Source organism: Sinohyriopsis cumingii, chromosome 19 (assembly GCF_028554795.1).
Source record: "Sinohyriopsis cumingii isolate HCF-2022 chromosome 19, ASM2855479v2, whole genome shotgun sequence".
Taxonomy (NCBI): Eukaryota; Metazoa; Mollusca; class Bivalvia; order Unionida; family Unionidae; genus Sinohyriopsis; species Sinohyriopsis cumingii.
Window position 1 is genome coordinate 47776487 of NC_142979.1, and position 17508 is coordinate 47793994.

The following is a 17508-nucleotide window of genomic DNA, read 5'->3' on the forward strand; positions in this document are numbered from 1 at the left end:
CAAAGATTTTCTTTGAAATCTCAACAATTTTCCCCCTCGACTGACATCTCTTCCCTTGGGCTAATATCTCCCCCCCCCCCGACTGGGTTGACATTTCTACGCTTGGCTAGAGACATATAAAGAAAATATGTTTCATGTATGTCTCTCCCTAGGTTTATTGGAGGAGGACTACTGACTGAAAAATTATTATGAATTTATACAATCATTATCTTGTGCTCAGACTAAAATCTAATTCTAATTTGATAATAGCCAACAAATCCTTGTTAGGTACAATTCTATCGATCTTGCCAAATGTGAAGATAAGCTTATTAAATGGTAACTTGAAATAATGAATTTGCATCCACACAAGTCTTTTTAACAGGTATCCCACCAATATTTAACTGTATTTTATCTGTATATGGAGACTACCCTTTTATGGATAATTCTCATTATCTCATAACTAGTGTTCATAAAACACGTATGTCCATCTTCCCCCACATTCTTGCACTGCCATTCTGAACAACTGTGACCCTTGCTTAATGCTGGGTAAGAATACACACAGGGATCAAGGGTAGGTAAGTACCTGAATTTGTCTTTTCATACCAAGTAAGTGTATATATGGTTACCAGATAGGGGTCTCCACAGTTTGCAAGTTATGAACCTGGATCCTGTGGTTTGGAATGGACAAAGAGTCAATGGCAGATCCCTATATAAATTATTCATGCCTTTTAACTGTATATATGAACAAAGAGATGCTGGGAATATCACAGTTTGTATGCTGTTATCAAGTCCCTGAGGATAGGAAATTAAGACCTGGTTGCAAACATTAGTTTCAGATATTAATTTGTATTAAGGTCCTATGGGAATAAAATGATGATATGGGAATCATTTGATGCTGTGTTAATCATGACTGCTTACATTATACACAGGCTGCTGGTTACGAGTATATAACATATACACAGGCTGCTGGTTATGAGTATATAACATATACACAGGCTGCTGGTTACGAGTATATAACATGGCTTCTAATAAAATGAATTATCATTTTTATAAACATGATCGTGCCAGAGGGTATGTTCAAATAAGCGTTCTTCTCTCGTAAGGACACATTTTTTGCAGTTAGTGATGTGTGATGTGATGTAATTTGGATTTTTAATGTAGCTTTAACAAATTTTCAGTCATATTGCTATGATGTCTGCAGTGTGACAGTTTATAGTGATGTCTAGCACTGGGGCATCATGCCACAGACATGTAGTATGATGTCCCACCCAGTCACATTATCCTGACACCAGGCCAACCAGTCCTAACACTAACCTATTAATGCTGAGCACCAATTGAGGCAGCTGTTAGTACCTTTTTATAAGTCTTTGGTATGACTCAGCTGGGGATCAAACCCATTACCTGCCACATCCAAAGCAGATGCTCTAACCACCAGGGCATCGGAGCAGTTCTTTAGTTAGTAAATATGCACTATTCTGGTTGAGGACAAGATAGTCAATGGACAAAAGGGGTCTTATCTTGTGAATGGTTCTCAACTGATAATTTTAAAATGTGAAAAATAATCTATTTATCAAATGTTGTTTTTTGTATTTATACATGTATCTACATTTATATCCACATATAGTTAAGAGTTAGTAAACAATATGATAGGCTGAGTTTTACAACACATTTGTATAAAAATCTAAGCATATTATGTATGAAAATTCTGCCATTCATGTGACTTATTTTCAATTTTGCAATGAAAGGTTCTGAGTAAGAATACTGTATTTCTCCATCGGAAGGCCACGGTCAAAGATAATCAGTATACATTCAGCTGCATCATCCCATTATGTGCCAGCAAATCAAGGTTATAATAACATTCATGTATGCATTCAACACTATTTCAGTAATGGGTGTCACATTTGATTCGGCAAATCCCTTTAGAAGTTCATTATTTACATGCCTCGAGAAGCACATTAGGTAAAAATCAATGTTAAAGCATGTGACCATTTTTGGACAAGATCAACCTAAAGGTGTGATCCAGTATAATCCAGATTGAATGTTCATGCATTGATGTCACATTCAAATCTACATATGTTGATGAACAAATCTGTACAACCACCGACAGTTAGACTCAACATGCTCTTTTCTTGACCCAGTTTAGTGTTAATATTAAATTTTAAAACAACAACTTATATTTTATTTAAGATGAGTAAATGTGTATATGTGACCTGTATGACTTTTACTATAGTGCTGGTTGCTTGAATCATACTTTAGTGTATGACCATCTTATACAAGGTATTACACTATTAAAAGTGAGAATTAATTTATTTTGGTTATAAGTTTAAATTTATATATTGATTGTATGCAATTTAAATGAGCAAGTGGTTAGAGCATCTGCCTTGGATGCGGGAGGTCACGGGTTCAAACCCTGGCCAAGTTATACCAGAAACTAATAACAATGGTACTAGCAACTACCTCACTTGGCACTCAGCAAGGACAGTGTTAGGACTGGTCAGCCTAGTGACAGGATACTGCAACTGGGTGGGATATGATGCTACATGCCTGCAACAGGGTGCCCCAGTGCTAGATATCAACATAAATTGCTGATATGACTTAATTTTTTTAAAGCTATGTTAAAAATCCAAATCACACACACATACACACAGAAAAACAATGAATGAAAATGTGCTTGAGCAAAATCATGATATCTACAACAATATTGGCATGATTACATAAGCTGTAATGGGTACTATTTTAATAGAGGTTAAAATGCATTCATACTCCTGATGATGATAAAGTGGCTAATGTAGCAGTATGGTTTCATCATCATCATCATCATCATCAATTAAAACATTATAGGAGCATGAAGATTTTAGAAAACTAGTTCATCATTTAAAAAATTACTAGACCAGTTAGACTTTGAAGCAAATTATCAAATATTAATTTCACATTTGTTTATGCAACCTAAATAATGGCCAAATAGTGTCAGAATCCAGAGATAATGCCTATTTATTTGCAATTTGGATGACATAAAGTGTAGCCATAGCTATTTGTGTTGAAGAACATCTTTCACAAGAAAAAAGTGTTAATTAGTTGATTACAAATAGTAAACAAGAGATATTTAAATGTTTTATAAATGATGTAGATTTCCAGAGTACTTCCAATGATAATAACATTCAGACAAGTAATATCAGCCCTGTTAGATAGTTAAAACAGTGCAGTACAAAAAAAATACATTATATATTTGATCAGGATAAATATAACAAATTTACAGATAAAATATTACAGCATAGTCCAATTGTAGTCACCAATAGGCCATAGTTCATGTATTTTATTGTACATAGTGCATCTAGTCTGTGATAATTCCTATCTTATGTAGTTCATGCATTTTATTGTACAGTGTGAATAATATACATTTTAATGCATATGTAATATAAACCATCTACTCAACAGTCCTCTAAAAACAAAGTTTATTAATATATATATATATATATATATATATATATATATATATATATATATATATATATATATATATATATATATATATATATATATAGTCATTACTAACCATTGAGCCAGACCTGCAACCAAAAGGGTGGGGGTTTAGAATCTTACACTGTTTTGCCCATGCTGGCTATAATTATCTCAGCACTAACAATAAGTAACCTACTTGTGTTGCTGTGCTGTAAAGCACTTGCTGTGGACACCAAAGTATCACTTGTGGGAGCAGGATTAGGGAGTTCAATAATAAAGGTAATCCACTTTTGTAAAGTGGGCTTAGGGAGCTCACTAATAAAACGAATCAACTTTTGTAAAATTAATGTTTACTCAACAATTCATAACGATGTGATCATTATACTATGATGTCACTAATATGAAGTAACTTTTCAACAGGGTGTGTACCTGTAGTTCTATGAACTATGGGAGAGACTGGATGCAAAATAATGCAGTCACTAATTCAGTCTCTTGTTTAATAATGAAAATTCTGATACAATTATAGTAATTGCCCCAAAAAATCTTGTTAAAGAAAATGACAAAGTCAATGAAAAGTATACACGATATTAGGAAACCTTAAGCTATTTACAACTTGCCATAAATGGCCTGTGTAGGCATTTCAATGTGAATGACCAATGTAATCCCACTTTTTGTTTAATACTGAAAAAAATCACACACAAAAGTACTATTTCATTGTGTATCTGATAAGAGATGCCTTTAACCTGTGTCAATTTATTAATTTTTAGATACTCAGATTTTATTTTCTGGACAATTGGTGATAGCATACTTTTTCCTGTAATTGCATATGTAATGACCCATACTTCGGAGAGATATTAAAAAAAGGAAAGGAATAGCACATGAGAATGCAAACCAAACCCTAAAATTCTGAATGATCTGGAATTGCTTGAACCCTTGGCTATGTAAAAATACTCCATTATTTTACAAGCAATGATCATTAACACTGCAGAATATAAATTGATTATTTTATTGCCGATCCATTTTCCATCACAAAGAAACCATGAAATTTAAGTAGATATACATGAAATATGGGACAGTATCTTGAAGTTTATGGAGTGTAATCAGTACTGTTTAATTTTCCAAAAAGATCCACTCTGTCAGAATGCTGAGTGCAACTGCACTCCATTCATTCTAAAACCATAGACCATGCCAAACAAAACCTAGTCCCATTTTGAAATTGGCATGGTATCAACAAAGTTTAGTTAAAATTGGAACAAAAAGGGGTATTACTTTGAAGTGAAACTTTTAGTGATCAACCATGAGCATAAGCAAGTATAACTTAATTCATTGCACAGAAGTGAACAGGATTAAAGTAATAGTGAATCAGCATGAAAACTGGCATAAATGTATTAATTAATACAAGAAAAGCTTTCAAATTTAATTATACAAAAGTCACATTTCCCAATTATACCAAATGAAATGATAATTCACAAATTCAACAGTAATAAATCAGAGAACACAATTTATACTTCTTTAGTAATACATGTAGTTGCCTATGTAAATTCTGTGCTCAACAAATAGACCAGGGTCTGCATGTAAATTATGTGCTCAATAAGGAGGCCAAGGTCTGCATGTGAATTCTGTGCTCAAAAACGAGACCAGGATCTGCCTTTGAATCCTGTGCTCAACAATGAGACTAGGGTCTGTATGTGAATCCTTTACACAGATAAAAGACATTAATCAAAACCTTCATAAAACTGTTGAAAAAATTACAGCTTTGTTATGCTTCCATTAACCAAGGGTCAACATTATATATAATTATTCGCATTTATTTTAATGTCATTTAACAACTGCATTAATATATATGATCTAACGAATGCTATTTAATATTGATACCAATTTGGTAGTTATAATGAAGGAGTATTAATTAATTTGCTATTTGCCCAGTCATATGAATTAATTTTTGATTCATAATAATGCTATTAATGAAGAAAGTTAAATTCTAATTGACAGAGATTATAAACTAATTTTGTGCAATAATTGCTTAGTGAAAATAAAAAATAGCAATCCCAGATAATTAAGTGTCCATGTACAGTGAAGTCCCTTATACAGTACTCCCTTACTAGAAATTACATAAGTATAAGATGTCTATTTAAAAGTGTATATGGTCATAGATCACATCTCATTATTTAACAGCAATATTATATGCCCAATACCTCAATATAAGGCAACCTCCAATAAACTTGTCTACTTTTATGGACCTTATTAGCATCATAATAGTGAGGAAATAGTATATATATATATATATATATATATATATATATATATATATATATATATATATATATATCACATTATATTGAGGGAATACTGTTTAACAGTTGAATGGTCTTGGTTCATTTACCTCAGTATAAGTTAATATCACATGGTACAATTTTACTTTTTTGTTTACAATTTTATGATTTTCTGGTCAGTATTTTAGTAATCAATGTATGGATAATCATTGCAATTTGTTTTGATTTGTGGAATAATATTGTGAGCATAAAATGGAGAACAGTCCTTTCCAACCTCAAATAAAAAATATATGCTACATGTTTGTGACTTTAAGACAAGATTCATGATTACAACAGGATAAAAAGAAAGGGATGAAAGGGTAATATCTTACCTTTATAACTGCCTTGTCAGTGCCTTGTCTCTATCTTGTTTCCATTCTATCTTCGTGGGTGGGAAAATCAGTCCCAAGCCTCAACATCGTGTGATATATACAGCATTTTTCATCAATAAACATTATTCTAATTTAAACAGCATCCATTTAATAATCCCAAATTTTGAAAATAAAATTCAACGAGTCTCTCAGCTGTAGATTATCAACAAAATAATTGTTGCTCAAGCATGAAAGCAAAAATATCCGAGTCATCCAGTTTATACATTCTATGGCATCTTTGCATCTGAGGCCAATTCAGAAGACTACTCTGGACAGCACTTCTTTTTCTCCACTCTTCTCAAAATAGGCTTTTTCTCCCAATACACTGGACATTTATCATTGTTCAGTATGCAAGTATGCAAAATCCTTGACATAATGTACCTGTCATCCTTATGACAAAAGTATCCTTTAAACATGCCATGCTCCAAAAGCATATTGGGTACATTGATCAAACAACCTGACTGACCCCAACTGAATGTCGCCTACCAGCATTCAAGGCTGCTTAAAGTAATTACGGGGAAAAAAACTAATTTAGGCAGACTTTTTATCTTGCCAGTGAAATAAATACTACATGCCTGGCAAATGATAATACATACAAGGCTCATGTATAAAAGACCAGATTCATATTAAAGATCTCTTATATGCCAACTGCTACCAGAACTTGAGCCTCATATCACATGTGTAAGCAGGCCATGCTCTTCGCTAATTAATTACTCCATCATGCTATTTTCATGATTAGATTACTGCAGGCGACAGCCATATCCTATTCAAAACAGAGGCATTCGTGAGCTTCAATGGTCATTAAATACTTGATTGACAGAAATAATTAAAGGCTGCTGAAATAAAATGATAATGATTTATTACTCAGTCCAATACCAGGCTACTTTGTCTTTTCCTCAATACCCAAAGTAAGAGCACAGCTATATTTTCTTATATAATTTTGATATGTCTGCCATAAAGAGAACTGCATTATATGTCTGTATATTACCAGTTTGAGTTTCTGAATGATACTTTTTTTTTTCTCCATCATCTACAGTTACCAAAATCTGTGGATGGCTTACACTTAGGGTAAGGAAGAACCTTATTGAATTTTGCTCAAAGGATCCAAGATCAAAGTCACTTTAATTGACAGAAGGAAAACAGTTTCTGCACAATAGCTCATCTGCAGTTACCAAACTTAAATCTCATGCTGTTGTTGTTGTTGGGTTTAACGCCATTTTTCAGCACACAATAGGCTATACGTGGCGGCCAGTATTAATGGTGGAGGAAGAACCCGGAAAATCCCCGGAAAGAACCACCGACCCTCGAGAAGCTACTGGCAAGCTTTCTCACATACCTACATTGGCTGAATCTGAGACTCGAACCCATGCAGACAGAGGTGAGATGGCAGTGATCTGTAACGGAGAGTGCTATTAGACCACTCTGCCACTCAGGGCCCTGGCTTTATATGGTATACCTGTTAGTCACACTTTAAGGACGGTTTGCATTTGTGTAAGAAGGATATTGATTGTGGAGTTTGCATTTGTGTAAGAAGGCTATTGATTGTGGAATTTGCATTTGTGTAAGAACACTATTGATTGTGGAGTTTGCATTTGTGTAAGAAGGCTATTGATTGTGAGGTGAAATCACAAAGATCAATATTAACAAAATAGAGACAAAAATTGATGTCTACACAATAACATTACTTCTGCATCACAAGCCTTACCCAAATTTTGTGGATGGAATGCACATAGGATTTATTTTGGGGTAAAAAGGTCAAAGGTCAAGGTCAATCTGAGTAGCATAACGTGCCATTCATGGTCCTCTTGTTGATACTATAGTGCATGGGATTGTCACAGTTTAACTGCTTGGTATCCATATGAATGAAAATACTAAGCCTTACTTTTATTATGGTAAATGTCCCAAGTGCAAGCCATCCAACTTGTTTGGTCCCAGTCTTTAGTGTAGAGCTAATATTATGTGGAAATCGTTCTTCTTCCTTTAGTCATAATGGCCACGATATTTTTTAAAAAAAACAAAATTTATATGCTTCTTTCTCACCTGAAGTACATCCCATCTACAAAGTTCTTTAATGGCGGAGGATGGAGGATTATTCAAGTTATTGTGCAGAAATTATACAGGAAACTGGCAGATGGATGGGCAATATTATATCAGTTTATGCTCAACCTTATGGCAGATGTATAAAACAAATAAGTACAGTAAAGCATTCATATCCAGACCCATAAAAATCATGAAATTTATCAGAATTACCAGATAATTCTGAGGACTGGATAATCAAGAACAAGTGTAGGGACCAGGATAGCATGGTGATTATGTATTTGCTGCACACATCTGCAGTCTATGCTTAAATGAGATTTAATGCAGGTATCCCAAGCATGGGCAGTATATGGCTGCCTATGCATCCATAGTTGTTGATTTCTATCACATTCTGAGATCTCCTCCATTTCAAAGATTATTTCAAGTCATTATATGAATACATGAGATTTCAATTGAGCCAATTGCAGAAATGCTCAGTAAGATTGCAAGGGCATGGCCTACACTGATGGTGTCCAGGTACATCTCTCCCTCGATAACTTGCACAACAAGGTCCACAAACATAGACCAGACTATAAGCGAGGCGAGTTACCAAGGGACCTCCTAAAACTTAAAAACAATTGCTTTGACATCAAGAACACTGTTGGGGGGAGTGGCATTAGGGAACTGGGCTGTTTAATGACTGGATCCTCATTTTACAATCACGTTGATAATAATTTTTAATAATGCACTTTTTCTAATGAAGTTGTTCATTATTCTCTTTAAATAACATTTATTTTCAAAATGTCCAACATATGAAAGATCGTTCCAATTGGTTTCAACAACCATACATGTATACAAAAAATCTGTATATTACATCACTGATTTTGTTTTCTCGATGAGTCTGGTTCCCATAGTGGTGTTTAATAGTATCCTGCCAAATTGAGAGTCCACAAGCATGGAACTAGACCAATTATTGGTAACACCACCAAACAAAATTATCTTTTTTCTTCAAAAACAAGCAACATTTATTTCACGAGACAATGCATTCATCGAAACTCATTTTTTGTATTGCTCAATTAGTACAATATTGATGTCATGATTTCATTGGAAGCAATAATGAAATTTCTTTCATTCCTGAGGATATCTCTAAGTGCCAGTTCAAGAATTCTCAGAAACTTGCATGCCCACAATGGTCTGTATCTGTGAAATCAAGCTCTTTATTTTATGAAGTATTTATTTCACTTGGCTGTCTTGTTATCTTTGATCACAGTTATGAAAGATTCAGTTAATTTAAGGTAGTTTATGTTACATACACAATAACATTTATAACAGTGTTCGATTGATCAAATGAAGTGAGTTCATCCGACTTATGACCAGGGCCACTAGATTTTAAGTTTGTAGGATTTTCGTGCCTTTTAACTTTTGATTTATTCCACCTCCCTTTTTGATTCAAAAGACATAATTAACATGATAATACAAAGGAGGACAGCTTTTAATTCAGTGCAACAATACAACAAATACTTCTGCAAGTCAGTTATCAAAACACGGTCAGCACTTAATTAGGTTCTCAGATAAATGCTCACGGACATAGCTGTTACAGTAGATTGACGCCTTTAACATTTAATTACAAGAGGACACATTGCATTTATGACGATTACACTTAAAAGGAACTAAATGATTGAACTAGAACACAAATTTCAATTGATAAAAAATTATTTAATTTGTATTTATTTATCAAAGTACTGCCTCCACTCAGCGTAAGTGACATTTTCATTGATTGAAATTCCCTTACATATCGTTAATTGCAGTGTACTAGGAAAGTTGTCTGGAAAGAAAATGTAAAAAAAATTATGACCTTCTTTAAATTTGATATTTCATAATGTTGATTAAAATTTCCAGGTCCTATCTACTGTTTTCAATGATAAAACGAGAAATACATCGAAGTTTCCGTTACCAATTTTGATCACGATTTTCTTCAATTTTTGGGGTATTTTTGGGTATAAAAAATGGGATCCACACCTGACCCCATATTATAAGTGGGTTTGCGAGTTATTAAGGGAGTGGTGTAATTGAAGTTCTACTATGCGCAAAAGATATTAGACATCAGCCCTTTACTCTTCATGAGGGCGGATGGTCTTGAGATTTAACCCCACCCCAATCAAACCATTCTGACTATTCCATCTTTCAATTTTTTTTTTAAATTGTTCCTTGCTCATGTCTGCTTTATCATCACCATCATCATCATCATCATCATCATCTTATGAAAATTTCCTTTCTCTATTAAAGGTATACAGTCAGACCCAAAATAAAATTCCACTATGCCCAACTCTACCCCACCCCCAACTTAATTCAAAAATGGTCAGTACCTAGGGTGACTGACAATCCAGATAATTGCTAAGTAGTCATCAATGATAATCCCTGATATTGACAAAGTGCCCGACATAATTTAAGTAATGGCCTTATCACATGAAAAATGGATATAAAGCAAATTATTGACCTTGATGATGAACAAAAGACCTTTGATACAGATGTTTACATCAGAAAATAATGCACAAACACGATTGTTATGGACCATCTCACTCCGTAACTTCCTAATTATCTGCTGTAGATCAATTACTCGGCTAGCAATATTGACAATGGCAATGACTAAGTCATCCTGTAATTAACTACAGGATCAAAGCCTCATGATAATGCATGTAATACATTAACCAGTATATTACTATAACCAGACTGTATCTAGTTTGTATCCTGTTTAGTGCTTATGGTAAGGAGGCTATTAATTTGGATGTAGTGGTGGAAAATACAAACCAGTCAGATGCTGCCAGTAGTGAATTACTGATATATCATATATATTCATATACAAGTCATGTCAAACTATAAACAACACAGACCTTGATCTGCCATCATAAAATGTACTGGCAGAGCAGGGTCTATTTTGAGTGTGTTCTACTGATTACTCCTGACAGTCTGCATAGACACCGATATGCCTGCACATTTTGCCATGTTTGACCTGGGTCAGTGTAGTTTGCAGTTGTATCAGACTTATATATGAGTATGTATGGTACCTACATGCATAACAAGATCACCAAACCTGCATCAAGCTTAGCACCAATATTAATACACATATGTTAATATATGTCTATACATATATTCTAAAAGGGGAAAAAAATCCAAACTATGGCACCATGGATTCAAGCTTTGCATAGTGTAATAATTTAAAGAGCAGAATGTATTTCAATTAACAGCAGGAAAATTTCCTCATATTAATGAAATGGTAGTTTTATGAGGGAAAAAACACAAAATATGAATGGCATTTCCTACTTATTTTGCCAGAGTGATTCTGCTCTGAGGAACAGAACAAGGATATGTCTTGGAATTTAAAAGGATTTATATTTTACTATGTCATGAAGAAAAAAATATTTTCTGCATCCTTAATAAATGAATACATTAACTGTGATGTTTTATTCTTTCACAGAGCAGAAGTTGCACTATCAGACCCAAAGTTAGAGATGTTAAGGAAGGTAACCAAGTCAATGCTTTATCAAGGGAGTTAACCAAGCCATACTTTGATATACATAAATTTACACAGTACCTCAAGTTCCCATCAGCTCTGGCAGACTGAAGTGTATTATCTGATTCTGTCCTGTCCCTCTGGTCCTCAAAAGATTGTGGAGGGGAAGGGGATATCTGAACATGTTGCTTTTTAGATGATTCTGGTCTAGGTTTGTCTGTGTGAAAAAATAAAATGAAGAGTAAAAAATAGAAGAATATCTTTATAAAGGAGATTTTGCAGGTTAAAGTATGAAAGTTCAATGAAAAATGTATTATAAGAAATGGACACTAATATAATGCAATTTATGTTGGCATAACAGTCTTTTACAGTAGAACTATAATTATCCAGATGTAATTATCCAGACTGCTACTTTTTACTAATTAGAAACAGAGAGTTAGGTGTGTGCAGCTTAATTTGATTATTGCAAAAATGTGCAATTTTTCAAAATGACATTTGCTGCATGAATAGAGTTTTGTTTTACTTATGCACACTCCAGGGCAGTCTCATATGGGTTTTCGATGACAGTATGGCAACATTATGCAGATATTTGCTGGAGCATATGGGAATGACTTTTAAACTAAGGGTTTACTGTCATTCTGGAGTTCTCTAGCAAATGTTTGCACACAGCACACTCAGCCAGGGTATGATCATGAATGAATTTCACATTTTTGCAGTAATCAAATTATAGCTGAAATTCATTCCATACTCATGCAGTGCATCTGCTACATAATTTATGCATTCTGCCAACACATATATTTTATATAATTTTACTCATGCAAGTTCTCATTCAAGGGCCTGGAAACTGAAGGGTAAGGCAGTGAGAAATGCAGTGTTAAACAGTGTATGCCATAACAAACAAATGTGTTGTGTGCTATAAAGTAAATTATATCACTGTATCTACAAAATAAGAACACAGAAAGAAAAACTATATGTCTTAATTGTTTTAATAATTCTAAAAGAGATCTAAACAAAAAAGCTCTTGAATATACATGTAAGCAAATGATAATAAATAAACCCTTTGAAAAAGAGGTGGGAGGGGTCTGACTTTTTGTATGAAGGATCAATATTCTATAATATAATTAATGACTCCAGGTCTACTGACTTGAAATAAATTCTTTATCCCATGTTATTTTAAGGGATCATTTTTCTATAGGTCACAGAAACTCAGTTATCTTATAAAAGGAGTCCAATTCTGTGCAATAGGACTCCATGCCAAAGATAATGGTTGCCATCAACTATACAAATGTGATCCCTTCTGTCCCCTTCTGAAGCTATCCCATGATTTTCAAAATGGTTAACACAGCAGCCATATTGTAGGTCTTCTCAACACTATTTTTATTCAAGACCACCTAGATGTCATTCAAAGTCTTTTAGTGAAAGCCCCATATGACTACAGTTATCCATTCTGGAGAAGGTAGCAATAAAAAGATTTTGAAGATGGTCACCATGACAGCTATATTGCATGCCAGATCAGAATCATTCTCATTAATTGCCAACCAGACAAGATATGAATTATTTGGTGAAAATCCCACAAAGGTGTTTAGGTGGAGTAGCGATAAAAAGATTTTGTGGCCATGCTGTGGGTCTGATTCTATTTTCATTCATTACCAAGTAGACAAATCTTTTAGTGAAAACCTTATATAGATAGCACCATATCCATTCAGGAGGGTTAGTGATAACAAGATTTTAAAGATAGCTGCCATGGTGACCATAATGAATGTCAGATTGGTGCCATTTTCATTCATGATTAAGGAAAGGTAAAATGAAGTGTTTTGGTGAAAATCCCATGTTGATATTATCCATTATGAGTCAGTAGTTGGCTTGTATGATGCTTTCATATAGGACCAGCTGAATATCATATTAGATTTTAGTGAGAACATCAGCTGATATAGCCATATATTCAGAAGAATAGCTGGAATTTGGTAAAACATTACATTTTTGCCTGCTTTGTACACATAAATATATATTTAACATATGTTGTATTTTATATATGTGACACAACATGCTTTATATTGCACGACATAAGTAAAGTAAGTCAGGTTCTCAACACTGTAATACATGTGTATGTTAAATCTATATAAATCCAAACATACATATAACACTTCTTACTACATTTTCTGTGTAGGTTTAATGGCCATCAAGTAGCTTCTGAATCATTTTCTATATTTTAATAAAAGAAGTAAATTTTACAGCATATAAACAACATTTGTGTAGAATTCTGCATGACCTTTACTTGTGGATTGTGACCATTTTTGGATCCTGAAAAAGTTGCGCTCTTGATGGTTATCAATTAAGATCTTACTCTGAAAAGAGAATTTGTGCAGAATTTGAGAAGTACTGGGGCTAAGACGCTCTGTCACAATCAGTCTGAATTAGTCAGAAGCTTATGTACAAGTCATGTAAATGTTTTGTATTCTTTTCTAAATTTGGCTACATTTTGATGCTGGAGTGGAATGATATGGACAAACTGGAAAGGTCTCAAATTGAGTGTGCTATTAAATTTTCTTCAAATTAGTCAAAGTTTTGTTTTAAAAAGCTGCGAAGTACTTCAAAGGAGCAAATATTGATGGATGAACAATGTACTACCCACTATTTGCAATGCAATGTGTACACATGGGACTGAACCAGAAGATCACCTGTCCTTGAGGACTGGTAAGATGAAAAGTGTAGTGTAGAAGTGAAAGACATAATGTGACTATTAGGCAAAGCTGTTGTTAAGCCAGAGCATTCACTATAATCAAAGTTTGTAAAATTATTTGTCAATAAAATCTGTAAAAAATAAATAACTTTGACACAGACTATTCATGCATTAAGTTACAGTGTAATTTTAAGAAGATTGTTTGCTAATTTGCACAAAACAAGAATTTCTAAGGCCAAATATGACCTCTATATATACTATCTTTACTTGCCTATAAGTTGAGTTCAACTGCAAACAACATAGACCCTGGTCTACAAACAATGTAGACCTTGGTCTGCAAACAAAATAGACCCTGGTCTGCAAACAATGTAGACCTTGGTTTGCAAACAAAATAGACCCTGGTCTGCAAACAATGTAGACCTTGGTTTGCAAACAACATAGACCCTGGTCTGCAAACAATGAAGACCCTGATCTGCAAACAATGTAGACCTTGGTCTGCAAACAATGTAGACCTTGGTCTGCAAACAACATAGACCCTGGTCTGCAAACAATGTAGACCTTGGTTTGCAAACAACATAGACCCTGGTCTGCAAACAATGAAGACCTTGGTCTGCAAACAAAATAGACCCTGGTCTGCAAACAATGAAGACCTTGGTCTGCAAACAACATAGACCCTGGTCTGCAAACAATGAAGACCTTGGTCTGCAAACAAAATAGACCCTGGTCTGCAAACAATGTAGACCTTGGTTTGCAAACAACATAGACCCTGGTCTGCAAACAATGAAGACCCTGGTCTGCAAACAATGTAGACCTTGGTCTGCAAACAACATAGACCCTGGTCTGCAAACAAAATAGACCCAGGTCTGCAAACAATGTAGACCTTGGTCTGCAAACAATGTAGACCTTGGTCTGCAAACAACATAGACCCTGGTCTGCAAACAATGTAGACCTTGGTCTGCAAGCAACATAGACCCTGATATGCAAACAATGTAGACCTTGGTCTGCAAACAACATAGAAACCTGGTCTGATAACAATGTAGACTTTGGTCTGCAAACAACATAGACCCTGCCTGATCTGCAAACAATGTAGACCTTGGTCTGCAAACAACATAGACCCTGGTCTGCTCACGCATTATGCACCAGTAGATCATGTCTATGTTTTTTGTTCTACTTATTACTCTTAACAAACTGCATCAACTCAGATTTGCCAGTTACAGTATGCAATGGCAGATCTGGGTCTGTGTGGTTTGCAGTTGGATTCAACTTGTGAGTGAAAATAATAATAGATAAATGCTGTCTTTTAAAATATTATTTATAAAAGTTATTTTCAAAGTCAGATCTTAATAGAAAATAAATGTGATAAAGACACAGTTTATAGGCTTTATCAGGGGGCTAATATGGTCACAATCTACTAATAAAGGTCAAGCAGAATTCAATGATGATGATGATGATGATGACGATGATGATGATGATGATGATGATGATGATGATGATGATGATGACTATATTTAAAGATGGTGCATGAACTAATTCTACTTGTGGCCTTTCAGCAATTTACTCCTGAAAATTGTTTTCCCAGTTTCTCATCCCCATCTCCCATCCCATGTTTAATAGGACTGAATTTTGTATTGGTAAAATCAGTCGAATATGTAAATTACCAAATTGCTCTTGTGCACAGTGATGAATATAATTTACCATCACCACAAGAATCCATAATTTAATGAATGTATGCTGGAAAAAAGAATTAAAATAAAATATAGATATTTCTGTTGGTAATCAGTATTTAATAATTTCATTCAGTGTACACCACTAATGAAGCTTGACTGAAAGACATTGAACTTAGAATTCAATAAACCCAATTTTTACTGTAGATGACTAGTCACTCATTAAAGTAATCAGACTAGAAGAAAGGTTTTGTTTATAGACAAAAGCTGGCAAAGCATAGATTGTCTAACATATAGATCACCATATAGTTACAGGGGATTGAGTATTATTAAGTGATGCCATGACAAGGACGTGACAAACATGGGGTTATGTTTCTAAAAATAGAATTTATGGCTAATGTGACAAAGATGATTATATTTTTTAGTACCACCAGTAATATTATAAATAGATCTCAGCCAGGACAATAAATTCCATGGTATTGCAGAGCTAAACAAAACCTAATTAAATCTACCATTATAGTAACTTAATTACACAATAATAACTGAAAACCACAGTATGAACTTTATGATGCTGCATACATTTTACTTCTGTTTTTGTTGGTCTAAACAGCATTTAAACACACTACTGGCTCTGTCTGAGTGGGTTCAAGTCTCTGGCTTGGTAGCATGGGTATGTGAGAAAGGCTGCCAGTAGTTTCTCGTGAGTCATGGTTCTTCCTGCGGTTTTCCAGGGTTCTTCCTCCACCAGTTATACTGGCTGCCATGTATAGACTATGATTTGTGATGAAAATGGTGTTAAACCCTACAACAGCAACAACAACAACACACTACTGGCTATATCATGTAAAGGAAATGTAAGCCAAGTTCCTTTTAACACACTACTAATATCATGTAAAGGAAATGGGAGCTGAGTTCCTTTTAACACACTACTGGTTATATCATGTAAGGGAAATAAGAGCTAAGTGCCTTTTAACACACTACTGGCTATATCATGTAAAGGAAATGTGTCTTAGACCCTTTTACATGCAACATGCTACTGGCTAATATCATGTAAGGGAAATAAGAACTAAGTGCCTTTTAACACACTACTGGCTATATCATGTAAAGGAAATGTGTCTTAGACCCTTTTACATGCAACATGCTACTGGCTAATATCATGTAAGGGAAATAAGAACTGAGTGCCTTTTATCACACTACTGGCTATATCATGTAACAGTAATAAGAGCTGAGTGCCTTTTAACACACTACTGGCTATATCATGTAAAGGAAATGGGAGCTAAGTGCCTTTAAACACACTACTGGCTATATGCAAAGGAAATGGGTCTTAGTGCCTTTTAACACACTACTGGCTATATCATGTAAAGGAAATGCATCCTAGTGCCTTTTAACATGTAATACACTACTGGCTAATATCATGTAAAGGAAATAAGAGCTAAGTACCTTTTAACACACTACTGGCTATATGTAAAGGAAATGCATCCTAGTGCCTTTTTACACACTACCAACTATATCATAT

At 34.3% G+C, this 17508-nt stretch overlaps 1 protein-coding gene across 3 annotated transcripts in view; it reads right to left on the minus strand.

The window, feature by feature from the left end:
- LOC149775653 (uncharacterized) overlaps positions 1–17508 on the minus strand; it is a 283048-nt gene that overhangs the window by 135208 nt on the left and 130332 nt on the right. For all 3 annotated transcript variants that reach the window (XM_089943843.1, XM_089943842.1, XM_089943844.1), the window contains one exon: positions 11730–11865. In XM_089943843.1, the coding sequence (XP_089799969.1) occupies positions 11730–11865 (136 nt within the window). The remainder of the gene's footprint in view (positions 1–11729; positions 11866–17508) is intronic.